Source organism: Botrytis cinerea, chromosome 7, assembly GCF_000143535.2.
Source record: "Botrytis cinerea B05.10 chromosome 7, complete sequence".
Lineage (NCBI taxonomy): Eukaryota > Fungi > Ascomycota > Leotiomycetes > Helotiales > Sclerotiniaceae > Botrytis > Botrytis cinerea.
Genome location: NC_037316.1, coordinates 431,054 through 444,442, shown reverse-complemented (window position 1 = coordinate 444,442; position 13,389 = coordinate 431,054). Strand labels below are relative to the sequence as shown.

At 43.4% G+C, this 13,389-nt stretch overlaps 3 protein-coding genes across 3 annotated transcripts; all 3 read right to left on the bottom strand.

Moving 5' to 3' along the window:
* Positions 1-31: 31 nt before the first annotated feature.
* On the bottom strand, positions 32-3,423 carry Bcpol5. Its single transcript, XM_001551457.2, has 2 exons — positions 2,358-3,423; positions 32-2,308 (listed from the first exon to the last, which is right to left on the bottom strand). The coding sequence occupies exons 1-2, from the start codon at positions 3,397-3,399 to the stop codon at positions 285-287; spliced, it is 3,066 nt and encodes a 1,021-aa protein (XP_001551507.1). The 5' UTR covers positions 3,400-3,423; the 3' UTR covers positions 32-284.
* A 668-nt stretch (positions 3,424-4,091) lies between these two features.
* Positions 4,092-7,722, bottom strand: Bcfun12. Its single transcript, XM_001551458.2, has 2 exons — positions 6,957-7,722; positions 4,092-6,897 (listed from the first exon to the last, which is right to left on the bottom strand). The coding sequence occupies exons 1-2, from the start codon at positions 7,416-7,418 to the stop codon at positions 4,189-4,191; spliced, it is 3,171 nt and encodes a 1,056-aa protein (XP_001551508.1). The 5' UTR covers positions 7,419-7,722; the 3' UTR covers positions 4,092-4,188.
* A 331-nt stretch (positions 7,723-8,053) lies between these two features.
* BCIN_07g01200 (hypothetical protein) lies at positions 8,054-13,231 on the bottom strand. Its single transcript, XM_024693835.1, has 4 exons — positions 12,604-13,231; positions 11,036-12,187; positions 10,459-10,952; positions 8,054-10,378 (listed from the first exon to the last, which is right to left on the bottom strand). The coding sequence occupies exons 1-4, from the start codon at positions 12,847-12,849 to the stop codon at positions 8,167-8,169; spliced, it is 4,104 nt and encodes a 1,367-aa protein (XP_024549624.1). The 5' UTR covers positions 12,850-13,231; the 3' UTR covers positions 8,054-8,166.
* Positions 13,232-13,389: the final 158 nt, after the last annotated feature.

Genomic DNA, 13,389 nt, shown 5'->3' with positions numbered 1-13,389 from the left:
TGTACACACTGCTTTCTATCAGGATAACGTTTACGCTTCGACGAAAAGACAGATTCATTTTGATGTTTTCATAGAAATGAACATCTGTTTGACTGTATTCCTCTAAGTCTCAAAGATTAGTAGAAGTAAATCAAATACCCTAAAGGTAGCAATCTTTGTGCTCGCCGGAAAGGAATCCCCTGTTGAAACTCAAATAACAGCCCTCTGTATCTTCTGTCATAACTGCTAAAACTTTTGGTTCATTGGTATCTTTACATGTACACTCGAATTCCCCTAGTCTGCCTCTACTCCTCCTTCGCAGCACTCCCTGCCGTAGCTTGGGCAATATGACTTTGCCACCAATTAACCCAATCGCTTACAAAACTAGCCTGAATCTTCACACCTTCGACATCGCATTTTGTCATCGTTTGCAAGTAAACCTTTCCAATCTTCTCAAACTGACTCTTGTCCGCTCTATATATACCAGAGGCCAAAGATAAACTAGCTATGCTGGCAGCTTTGGCGAAGACCTTAGACTGGTCCTTGAGTACTTCTTCATGAAAACCCTTGATCAATGCGATTTGTGCCTTAACATTAATCTCTACTTCGGCTTCCGAAGACGATGCCTTCGACTTGGACTTTGCGAAAGCTTGAATTATTGAGAATGCCTTATCACTCAAGTGTTTGGCTTTGGTAGAACGGATCAATCGTAACAAAGGTAATAGAATTTCTGCAGCCAAGGGATCAGACGCTTGCTTCTTGGCATATATATCAAGAAGATCCAAAACTCTGCTCTTGAAGTTGACCATGTTTTCCTTGGCGTCCTTTTGTTCTTGTTTCTTACTTGGCCCCTTCTTTTGCATTCTTCCGAGAACCTCCTCTAGTTTTGGAGTTAGAGCATCCATCCCCGAATCAGTCATATCGGAGTCGCTATCGCCGTCTTCGTCTTCTTCATTTTGATCTAATGATGATGTGCCGAGGATCTTTGCTAATGCGTCATTGAGCTCTTTGTTAGCTTCATCATCTTCCTCATCTCCATCGTCTTCCGATTCCTGTTCATTATCTTCCTCATCGCTCTCTTCCTCTTCCTCTGCAAGATGTGCATTTAAGTGACCTTCCTCGCCATTCATGTCAACGACTTCGACATCCGAATCCATTTCGTCATCTTCTTCATCAACATCCATCGCGTCCTCATCATCTGGGTTCTCATCAAACATTTCCTGTTGCCCTCTCATGTTTTCGCTAGTTTCCAGTACATCTGTCATCAGTTTTAATCCACCTTCGGTCATCTCACCCATGAATGCAGTGAAGACATGTTGAGTGACTTTTCGGAGAAGAGCGGATGGCCTAGAAAGGAATGACAATAAGAGCTCCACAAGAACCTCGAAAGGTGCAACTTCCGAGTCCTCTATCGATTTGTGTTTGATTAAGTTATCGTAACATAACTTCAACTCATCCAAGATGGACACAGCTTCAACGTCTCCATTATACAATTGGAAGATTACTAAAGCATATAACAATGACAAAGTTTGGAAAGTTGCCTTATCCTTCCCTCCTTTCTTTGCTTTCTTCATGAGTTTCTGTAATGTTGTGAATGCGGCATCTTTAGCACCAGTGATGAGTCCGTCCATGGCGACTGCATCAGGAGTGCATGAAATAACTAAATCGCAGGGGTAATGATAGCCATCCATGTTAGACAATAGATGAGTAAATGCCGATGTCAACCGGTTTCTGATTAATGTACGGGTTCCTTCGGAAATGGGAGGTTTGGCTTCTGAGTTATTCGAGTATGCTAATGAGGCAAGCTGAGGTAACGCAGCGGTTTTGATCCAACTTGAGTTTTGTGACGCTTCTGTGAGATCAACATGTCGAATTGCGGTTAAAACATAGTCTCCGAACATTTGTCGACGTTTTTCGGCGTCATTGATTTCCGAGCTTGGTACAACCAAGACAGGAGAAGTGAGAACATCGAGAACGGCCTCGCCATTTGTGTCATCAACCATACTCAACAGTTTTTCTATCGTTTTTGTCTTTGTGACCCGGTCGAAACTGTATGCGCCGTTGCCGTCAATCAATCCTTGAAGGACAACAACCAATGCTTCAGGATTCTCTTCCACTGCGTGTGTAAGAACCTTTAGCGACTTGTCGGCGGCCCGATTGAGGAAACGATCTTTTTCCTGAACATGATTGATGAGGCAACGGACGAGGTTGTGACTGAAGATACTAGTGATGAGTTTTGTACACGAAATATGGCTTTGAATCATTCTTTGAAAGACCAGGAAGCCCCAGAATTTACGCTCTCTTGATGCAGATGCAGAAAACAGATTTTCTAGCGAATAGTCAACAATAGGTCAAGATATAAAATAGAAATAACGTACCATCAACAGTGACCTTCCAGAATTTGTCGAATTCAGACATAATGTTCTTGGCCTTGCTATTAGCTGCTTTAACATATTGACTTAAGACAATGTCCCAAACAAAATGTAACTTCGCATTCCATGTTCCAGTTTGCTTGGCTTGTTGTCCTTTGCTCGAAGTTTCCTCGCTAGAAGAACTCTCCTTGAGTGCTTTTGCAAGGGAGTTGAGATGCTCCAATGGGTTACCACTCTGCCCCCAAGGATTGCTTGGAAACTTCATTTTCGGAAACTTGTCCCTTGCTCTGAGCCAGATACCAACACCTTCTGGTGAGAGTCCCAATCCAACATCGCACAATTTCTTCAAAGTAGATTCTGCCTGATCTTGGTTCATCTGCTCCAAAGCTTCCATGATTACCCAACCGCATTCCTCCCGAGTCCAGGATTTTTTGCTGGATAAATCCAATAGCTTATCAAGAACCAATTCCCATTTCCCATTGATTGAGAAAAGAATCTTGGACCTGACAAAGCATTGCAGTCCAAATAACAATCCAAGAGCATGGTCTTTCTGTTCCTGTCCGCTCAGATCGCCCTCGGGTTTTGTTTTGAGGATTAAAAATTCGAAGACGTTATCGAAGGTCAATCCAGGATATTTTGTCGCACTTAGATTCGCCGAACCAAAAAGTTGAGCCAACAACTCCGAAAGTACAATGCTAAAGCCCAATCGCGCACCCTTCCTGCCACTTGCAAGTCCCCGAAACAATCTTCTCTCCAAGTGCTTTTGTAATGTCGATTCTTCGACTCCATCTCCGCCTAACAATCCAGACACAATAGCATTGGCGGCATCAAGTCGTTGCGAATCATCCTCACTACTAAGCATATCGTAAAGACTGACTTCACGCTTCAAATCGTCCCCTCTTGGGTTGTTGACAAATGGAGATGTATCGAGAGGAACAGGAGTTTCCACGGGCTTCTTGGTCGTTGGCTTGGATGTTTTTTGTTGCTTTTTGGCAGCAGGAGCTGCAACTGCAGCATCTTGAGCTGAACGCTTCCTTTTGCTACCCATTTCGAATTAAAGCGTGATGGTTGCAGAAATTGTAAAATTTGAAGAGCTCTGTCTAAAAACTTGACCAAAAATTAAATTCTGCCATGAGGCGGTAAGACTATCAGTTCTAAAACCGGATTAGTGGATTTATACCTTGCTAGCGTTTTTTAATGAGGGTCCGAAAAGCTCCCCCTGTTCTGGAGGCCGGCCAGGCGTATGCATGCAAAAGTCCAGACGTTCTCAATTACAAATAACCAAAGTCACATATCGAAGAATCGTTCTATCACTTCACCCAAGGTACACATAGTCTCTAGATGAGTATCTATTCATCTTCATTCATTCAGTCGTTGAGGATATAACCTTGTAGCACACATTCAGACAGTTGTCACCCAATGCCCGGAATCGAGCAGCATATGCATCCACACCATACACCATATACCATATTTATACCCTCCAACCCCTTAACACACATATCTGAAACTCTTTCTCCCTTCCAATTTTCCATCTCATATTCACCTGCCCTTTCCCATTACCTACATACAAAAACACAAAATATCAAACTCCCAAGAATCTCATTCACAATACATGCAAACTCCTTTATATCACATGATATCTCTCTCTGGCAACCCTCATTGCTCCTCGGTTGTGGGAAACATATATTGTATCTTGTAAATGTATCACTATTGCAAATCGAACAAAAGGGTATAATCATTTGACTTTTCAGTAAATCATGTACATTGAGGGGCAAATTGTAAATGGCTCAAGCATAATACATACAAATATCCTTTCCACCATCTACCATTAATCTACTCAAGAAATATCGAAAAGTGGCTTCAACTTCAAAATCAGTGCCCACTCATCCTTCTTGACTTCATCTCTGTAGAACTCCTTCAGTGTATCGATACTCTTTCTGCTAATCAATGAGTACAATGTATCAGCCTCCTCCAAGTGTCTACCATATGTCGGTTGTGAACTGCCCATTTCGATTTTGATAGCAACGGAAGGTTCTCCCCTCTTGCACTTTTCGAGTTGCTTGTGATCACGTTCAATGGATGTGACTCTTCCAATACCCACGATCTCTTTGCTACCAGTAACCGAGTTTTGTTTGACAGCAGCTATAGGGGTGTGCAATCTAAGATTTCCTTCGACAACATCAACACCAATGACAATAGGGCCGGTTTTGTTGAAGACAGCTACGGGCTTAAGAACGCAAGGGAAGACAGCCAAAAGCTTGGAAGCTTCCTTCTTTGCCTCAGCAATAACCTGCATGTGCTTGGTGAAGGAATCGAAAAGATGATAGATAATGTCTGCAGTAAAGATCTTGATGCCTTGATCGTCCGCGTATTGTTGAGCCTCCTTGTCGATCTTAACATCGAAACACAACATGACTGCGTATTCCTTTTGCTTCTCAAGCATGGTACCACAATTCATTACATCTCTCCTGAAGACTGGACCAATGCCGACGTTGGCAACAGGAATCTTAGATACCTTCAAGAAATCAAGAAGAGCTTCCAAAGATCCAAGAGTAGATGCTTGAACGGTAACACCACGTCCAGATTTCTCAACACGGCTAAAGAGTGCACCGAGATCGGACTCAACTTCAGCCTCGACATCTGACTCGTCATCGTCAGGGCCAACAACCATCAATCTTGAACCTGCAATAGCGCCTTCGAGACCAGGTGCAGAGATCTTGACACCGAGAGCAGCCTTGACCTCCTTGTTGTGGACATATTGGGATTTAAGACGAAGTTCTTTCATCTCGGCAGGTGTCAAGAGTGCTCGAATATTTGTGGTAATAGCTCCATCTACACCACATACTACAATACGATCACCTTCTCGAAGGATACCGTTGGATAGAATGACATCGATAGTCATACCGAAACCTTCGATAGCCTTGACTTCGAGGACAGTACATTGAACTTCTGAAAGGTACATTAAAGCACCGACCATACGCTCTTGGGTGAGTTGAAGAATCAACTTGAGCATATCTGGAATACCCTCACCAGTGTGAGCTGATGTAGGAACCAAGGAAACATTCTTGGCCATAGATTTGTTCTCGTAGAAGACTTCAGCGTTAAATCCTTGTTCGGCAAAAGCAACTTTTGTATCTGCGAGACGCTTTGCGAATTCGTTTTGTACACCCTTGTTTTGAAGTGCCAAACTCTCTTGGAATCCGTTGTTATCAACCTTCTTCCAACCATATAGACGATCAATTTTGTTGAGAGCAACAATGAAAGGTGTCTTTCTATCCCGAAGAAGTTTCATCGATTCCAAAGTCTGAGGCTCAAGACCGTGCATAATATCGACGACAAGAATGGCAATGTTACAAAGGGATGAACCACGAGAACGCAAATTAGAGAAAGACTCGTGACCAGGTGTATCGATTACCAAGAGACCAGGAACCTTGAGATCGAAGCTCTCATCTCTGTTCACTACTGCAATCTTCTTCCTGATAGCCTCGACTGGGAAGTAAGTCGCACCAATTTGTTGCGTAATACCTCCAGCTTCTCCTTCCTGCACGTTTGTTTGTCGAATCTTGTCCAAGAGCTTCGTTTTTCCAGTATCGACGTGTCCAAGAATACAGCAAATAGGGGATCGCAAGTTATCCTTTGATCTAGCCGCCAATGCTGCTTCGTGTGCCTTTCGTTTTCTTTCCGCGGCTTCGTTCTTTCTTTTGAGTTCAGCCAATTCTCTCGCTGTGGCTTCTTCGTCTTCGGAAGAATCGTCGTCTTCTGAATCAGATTCAGATTCAGAATCTTCTTCCTCCTTCTTCCTAACCGGCAAGGAAGAGACAGCCTTCTTCTCCCCTTCTTCGTCAGAATCCGCATCCCAGCTATCCTTGACATCCTCATCTTCTTCGTCAGCAGCTGCCTCCCAGTCTTCTAGCTCACTCTCGTCTTTGCTTTGCTTGGCGGCTTGTTCAGCAGCTTCTTTTTCTGCTTTAGCTGCAGCCTCTGCAGCAATTCTCTCGGCTTCCTTCTTTGCGCGTTCGGCGGCTTCGGCAAGGGCTTTCTCTTCGTCCGCCTTGATTTCAGCGGGATTCTTCTTTCCACCCTTCTTTTTGTTGCCATAAACAACCTTTTTCTTTTCTCCGCCTTCTCCGCCTCCAACCTTTACACCGGCATCGATCATTTGCTTTAGTTTCATTTCATTTCGCAATTTCTCTTCTCGTTGAGCCTTGGTGAGATAGGTACCCTCTCTCTTTTGTTGTTCAATCTTCTCCTTCTCCTTTTGTTTTCGCAAGGCTCTGGCCTCTTCACGCTTCTTCTCCTCTTCAGCTTCTCGGCGTTCCTCTTCTTCGATTCGAGCCTTCTCAGCTGCAATGGCAGCAGCTCTTTCAGCCTCCCGCTTTCTCAATTCCTCTTGTTGTTTTTGTAGCTTTGCAAGAGCAGCTGGAATCTTTTTGCCTTTTCCACCTGGAGCAGGAGTTGGTGCGACCTCGACGGGTTTCTCTTCCTCAACTGGCTTCTCAGGTTCAGCAGATTTTCCACCTGGAGTGGTCTTCTTTTTCAAAGCCGCCTACAAAGTGTACAATTAGCAACATTCTCAAAGAACCCTGAATCAATAATTTCACGTACTTGTTCCTTTTTCCTCTGCTTTTCTCTCTCCTTCTTTAACTTTTCTTTTTGCGCTTTTGTGAGCATTTTTCCATCCGCACCCATATCGTCATCTCCTGCATCGTCATTCTTTGCGGACTTAGCTTGCGCATTCTTTCCCTTTCCCTTCTTCTCTGGCAAGGCAAATTCATCGTCTATTGAAGCTTCAACGGGAGCTTTGTCGGCGAAATCATCCTGAGGTTGCTCATCGGCGGCTGGTGGGTCCTCTCCCTCAACAAAATCTTCCATTTGCTTTCCCTTTTTGCCTTTCTTTTGCTTCTTGCGCATCATAGCCATGAGACCTCCTGCAGGAAATTCCTCCTCAGGATCAGCCTCTGCCGCGTTGGCATCGGGTTCCGTTGCCTTGACAGGTTCAACGGTCTCTCCTAACTCCGCCTCCCAGTCATCGTTCTGCTTCTTGTTGTTCTTCTTCTTGGGTGCCATCTTGGTGTTTGAAGTTGTCGTTGATTTCAAGAACGAAAAGGTGGGAAAGTTTGCGTTATTATAGTAAGAATTACGTGGCGAAATCAAAAATCGAGGTCGTTTAGATCGAGGATTTGATTCGAGACGATCCCAAACAAATCAGCTAGCCTTTCAAAGATAAGTGACAGCTGTTCAATGAATGTTAATTTGACAATCTAGTGAAAGAGTGCCAAAAAAGATGGTAGTTGAATAACTTTCGAGATTCACTGTAGCGCGAATGTGTGAATGTTATTTCGAGTGGGATTGAAGATTTTGAGGTATGCGCGGGGCATTTTAATCTTGAATGTGCGTTCGGTGGTTTAACTGATTTGCGTTCAAATCCACACTAGGCAGGGATTTAAACGAGTTCACCCCCTCCTTGGAATTCTTTCACTTCATTCTATATCTCTGTCTCACTCCTGAACCGTTTTCTTTGTACTCTTCAGGATAACATTGTTGAGTTCTTGGTGTTTTATTTTTGATTACGAACCGAATGGATCTGGGGTTTTCTTCTATAATAATTAATCTCATTTTGGGCGCTTGAATCTTTTTTTCACCTCAATCTATAATCAATCATGCCGACAGGTCTAGTCTCCTTCATACTCCATTATAAGCTCTGGAAATATCTAGGGGGTATGGTCTCTTATTTTGATTCAAAGTACATGGACTATCGAAATGATTAGTTCTTGTGATCCAGAATATCTAAAAACTATTGAGCCTCATGAAACTATTAAATGACTGGTCTCAAAAACACTCCTAAATCGTCATAAGCCTGCTCTATATAGACATTGGGGCCATGATTAGTTTCCAATTTTCCCCCATGCATACTCTCGAGTAGCATACAAAACCGCTTAAACTGTCTTCTGTTCTCATCCGTTTGACGATGCCCAATCCCAAACATTTCTTCGAGTTTGTGATCTTCTAAAACCCTCTTCAGAATATCACCGTCAACTTGCATGTTAGCAGGGCTCTGATTTGGTTCTAAGTCGGCTGATTTATCCAATGGTCGCCCTCCAACAAGACCAGAATTTCCTGCAAGATTGGCAACATATTTGAGAAACTGCCATGCTCGGACATCAAGGGTGGTGAAATGGTATAATGATCCATCAATTCCTAATCCCAAGGTCTCTGAATTCATTTCATCATTGAAGATCGCACCAAGACCATGAAGACGAGTGGGGTCCTCGATGAAATCCCCAACTTTATGAACTTTCCAGCTTGCATCCCAAACAGGACGACAATTTGCAGATCGAAATCGAACTACTGAAGCCGGTAGTTGTGCTTCAAATATAGTATCGAGTGTGTCAACTTTCAAGCCAGAACTAGCCCACAAACCAATAACAGATTTTGACCTGTCTGAGACAAGATCAATTTGACTGCTATCAGATCCTCCAAGAGGATTTGGTCTGCCAATCATATGGTGGAGAGATTCGTGTTGAAGTTGATCAGTATGCGTATGACGAAGATGAACAGTTCCATCGGTTTTGATGACCTCTATAATTTGTAGAGAATGATGTCTGGTGAGAGCATATATCTTTCCAGCATCATAAGACAGTGAAATTGCTGGTGAAAGTAGTTTGGCTTCTGCCACGTTTTCATTAAACTTTCTTTCTGCCCTATTCAGCGTGCTGTAGTATAATTTGACTTCGTTGCCGCTTTGCGCACAGTAGTACAAGCCTTCAGAGTCTCCAACAACTGAATACACAGAAGTGAAATTCTTAAATTGAGTCGTTTGCCAAAACGATATCTTAGCTCGACCAGAATGTGTCCCCGGAGCGTCGTCATTGTTAGTTGATACAATCACGACTCGGCCTCCACTGGTACATACGACAATAAAATTCCAAATGGAAGTCCCATGGCAATACAGCCACTCATAAATGCAAAGAATTTTCTCATCAAAGCGACCCAATCCTGCTACAAAACTTGTTTGTGGCCCGTTCTTCTTGACCCTTGGGTCAGATAAATCTTCGCCAGTTTCAGGGTCTACAAAGTAGAGTGTACTTCGACCGTCTATAGAAGCGCCAACGACAAACGCATTGCGAATTTCCGAATGGATGATTCGATATGGTGTTCCTCTGATGGGGATGCGGCGAGGTACCGTTTTCTGCTTCATCCCCATTCTGGCAAGTAGAAGTCGATTGTATGATATCAGAAGAAGATCGGTATCAGCTATTGATTCAGATTCGAGTGGTAATATGGAATTAATATTCGGCTGTTGTAGGGTAGTATTCAGTGCATCTACCAGCCAAATTTGATCCGCTCCAATAGTCATTCTCGTTGTCTGCTTCCTTGGGGAGTTTCCATCACTACTCAGAGTACTTAGATTAATCTTAAAAATCTTCTCGTCGCAATTCACAAACAAGTAGCTCGAATGTTCAGCTTGAGTCAAAATTGCCACACTGCCTCCGAATCTAACGCAGCAAGACCTGTGGATATGGAAGTCTTGTCCGACCTGAGAAATTTCCAAACAAATAACCAATCCAGTGAGTGTTCCGCACAGTAACGTAAAGCTGTCAGGAGTTGACGAGGGTATAACAAGAATACTGGCCAGTGCTCGAAGGTCATAGCTACACCCTTCGTAGGTGGTAGGTACGCGTAAGTGGAATTCTCCCCGTCTAATGAACATCAAGAAGATTTCCCCATCCTTCCTCTTACCGGTAATAATAAGCTCTTGATGATCTTGTGGATGCAGATGCATCGCGATGCACGTTACTTCTCCATCGTCGTGGGTCCACTCAATAACTGTCTTGGGGTAATACAGTATGGTAGGTGGCGATGTACTATTATCAATGGCGGTATCGAGTACGCGAAGTAGACGCCTTTCCTCGTAATGTGTGGTAAATAATACCTTTCCATTGCAAATGATGGCATCATTAATGAATGAGGCTGAAATGGGTGGAGCTTGAGGATAGCCCATCACATCTAAGTCGTTAAGTATAGTACTAAGAAAACGGTCAGGCTTGATCACATCCATACAATCGTTCAAAGTATAACTCATGATATGAGAAGCTGAAAGACATACCAATTGCCAGAGTCGAGAACAACAATGGATCGTTCTGTTACTTGTATTGCACGATTTCCACAGAAGCTGATTGCAATAGTCCGGCTCATCAGATCTAATGGTATATGATTCGGGTCAAGTTCTTCTGCATTCGTCCGGTCTAGAGAAATTTGTAAAATGGCTGATCGATCCTCGAGTGAAAGCAATACCCAATCGTCACCACCAGCTGAACCTGAGTAAGTTTCTGAATTTAAAACCCATGCTTTCGTAACCGCAGAATGAAACTCAAGGTCCAGACCAAGAATAGCTTCGATACCAGACCTCAATTCTGTTATGGATGATAGTGCTCCTTTTCCGCTGCAAACAAATATCGAATCTGGCGAAGGAACAAAGCTTTGGATCCTAGTATTGATGTCTGAGTTAGGTTTTGAATTTTTCCTAATTACTACAAGATCCATAGCTGGTGACCAGTTTTGTGTGTCTTTTTTTACATTAGGTTGTGCTCGAGCTGTTACCTATGGTAATGGATGATCAGCCAAGTTCTCGGCAAATTTCTTCAATACACTGTTGCAATGATAAGCCATGTGTTCATACTCACCAAATAAGTTCCTCCGATACTAGCGTCACCCCCAGAAACAAGCACATCACCATGGCGGTGAACATCCGGATCGAGTGAATAGTCTGCACATGCAAAAGCTTTCCCGATATTGCATTGCATATTGCCAACGTCGGTTATAGCAAGATCAAGATCTTCTCTATCGTGATTCACCTGCAATAGACAGATCCATCCATCCTCTCGAGCGAGATATATATCATCATATTCCGCTATATAGTGGGGCAAACGAGTCGGTTTTGCCCAGGCTGTCCATAAGGGCACGTCTGAGCCTTGATAAAGGTCGAGGGGTTTCCTTGGAGAGGTTCCAATTGGTATGCATTCAGGTGCGCCCTCCAAGATGCCTTTGTAAGCCACCATGGAATTCTTGTTTACTAGAACAAACGCGGATTGAAAGCGTAAAGGTATGAGCAATAGGGGCATCTCCATCAAGGCATAGCCTTTTTTACCTCGAGAATTTCGCGATTTAATGGTTGACAGAGGATCCCCAGCTCTCCATGAATATATGAGCATCTTTATCTTGCCATTCACGGTTACGATCAGTAGCAGAATAACGTCATTGTCGGATTCAGCTGGGGGATGAAGGAATTCCAATTTCAAAATTGCTCCTTTACAGAGAATGATCTTCTCAGACTCGATAAACTGGAGTTCTTCTCCATTGATATGTTGAAGACTCAACTCCGTTCTTGGCTTCAATGCCTGCACTGTAAAACATTGTTCAGAACAACCTATGACCATATATTTTGAACTCGGGTCAATTGATAAATGTGTTCCAGGCTGGAGCTTATCCATCGCTCTGGATAACCGTCGCCTGCTAGACTTAAACTTCCATGATCCATCGCCGGATTGATGCAGCGTTAAAAAGACTGAATCGCTAGACGTATCCGTTTCGAGTTGTAGTACTAGAGTCTGAGGAGGCAAGAGTGACTTGGAAGACGATGGGCTGTCTGACGATGCCGAAAAGTTGATCATATCATTGTCTTCGTACTCCTGTTTGACACGAACTTGCTCCTTTTCGTAGTCTTCGAGCGATCCTAGGACAGTTGCATTGCGAATTCTGGAACCAAAGTCGTCCTTTCGGATGACTTCGAATAGATGCGGGCCAACCCCTAATCGTCTAATCTCAACAAATGTGTCCTGATTCTGTTAGCGGCCATTCGAAGAAAAATGGGTATCATCACATGAAAGAAACAGGTGCCAGATTTCGCAGTGACTTATTAATATCCTCATACATGCTCAAGATAGAAAGTATGCAAGGCACTACAAATACCTGCTAAGCCTCGAACGTTTGCAATTGTATGAAAGCCCACCAACACTGTGAGTACATTGGGTATCGTGATTGCCTCTAATGATTGATTATATTAGATGTTTCGGTTTCCTGATAGGCTCTGGGTCACCGTCATCGCATGATTTTCTCCGATGCTTGCAGAACTTCAGCGACGACAGTCCAATTCTACCACAGGCAATCAAAGAACTACTAACAACAATGAACAAAAGCAACATCGCCAGCATGCATCCCAACAGCCTGATAAACGAAAGCTACATTTACTTACTCCAATATATGCTACATCATTATACTCCTGGCCACGAATCCTAATGGGCAAAATCCAATGTACAAGAGGGCTGGGAACGATTGTTTGAGTCAGAACTCCACGGACTGGAGGACGTATCGTTTCCATGGTATGATCAACTTCTCTGTCATCCATTTGATTGTAGCGTTGAAGCAGTGTATGGGTATCGACAGTCCTGGTAACCCATTGTCCGTCAACCAAGACTTGTGTTTGCAAAGGAAAAGCCATGGGGACAATTCAAATAAGATTGATTGCCAATCAATTGTCATCCGAATCAGGAAGACTCGGCGTACCTCGTATATGCAAACCTAATCGAGAGGTACTTGGTAATAAGTATTGAATAAAAGGCGGGATGATGAATGAGCGATGACCTTAGGTATTGAGTGTGAACTTCGAGGGGACTGATCAATGATATTGGACAGATAGTGGTGGTTTCATTAGCCTCGGGAACTTTTCTTTTAGACTTTTGACCATAGGGCAAGGAGGAGAATACTAATATTGACAGTTGGAGGTGCCTCAGAGCAGTAATATTCCGATAATGATACCCAGGTAGGTGAACGACATGAAAGTTTGGCCTATGAACGAGCGAGCCTATTCATCCATGGCCACCTAGTAAGGACAATATTGATACTTGAGGTTGCTTCCAAGTGCTGGTATTCCGATCATGCTCCTCAGATGAACCGCCTAACAGTTGTATCCACCACTTGAGAATTTGAAATGCCGTGGCCAGCACGAATCGTCGTATCAATACAAATTTACCGGTCCAGT

Coding starts and splice junctions, on each gene's coding strand:
- Bcfun12 (XM_001551458.2), bottom strand. CDS start 7,418: ATGGCACCCAAGAAGAAGAACAACAAGAAGCAGAACGATGACTGGGAG. Junction 6,898..6,956: donor AGCAGAGGAAAAAGGAACAA/GTACGTGAAATT, acceptor TACACTTTGTAG/GCGGCTTTGAAAAAGAAGAC.
- Bcpol5 (XM_001551457.2), bottom strand. CDS start 3,399: ATGGGTAGCAAAAGGAAGCGTTCAGCTCAAGATGCTGCAGTTGCAGCT. Junction 2,309..2,357: donor CTGGAAGGTCACTGTTGATG/GTACGTTATTTC, acceptor ACTATTCGCTAG/AAAATCTGTTTTCTGCATCT.
- BCIN_07g01200 (XM_024693835.1), bottom strand. CDS start 12,849: ATGGCTTTTCCTTTGCAAACACAAGTCTTGGTTGACGGACAATGGGTT. Junction 12,188..12,603: donor ATGATGTAGCATATATTGGA/GTAAGTAAATGT, acceptor TAACAGAATCAG/GACACATTTGTTGAGATTAG. Junction 10,953..11,035: donor GTATCGGAGGAACTTATTTG/GTGAGTATGAAC, acceptor CCATTACCATAG/GTAACAGCTCGAGCACAACC.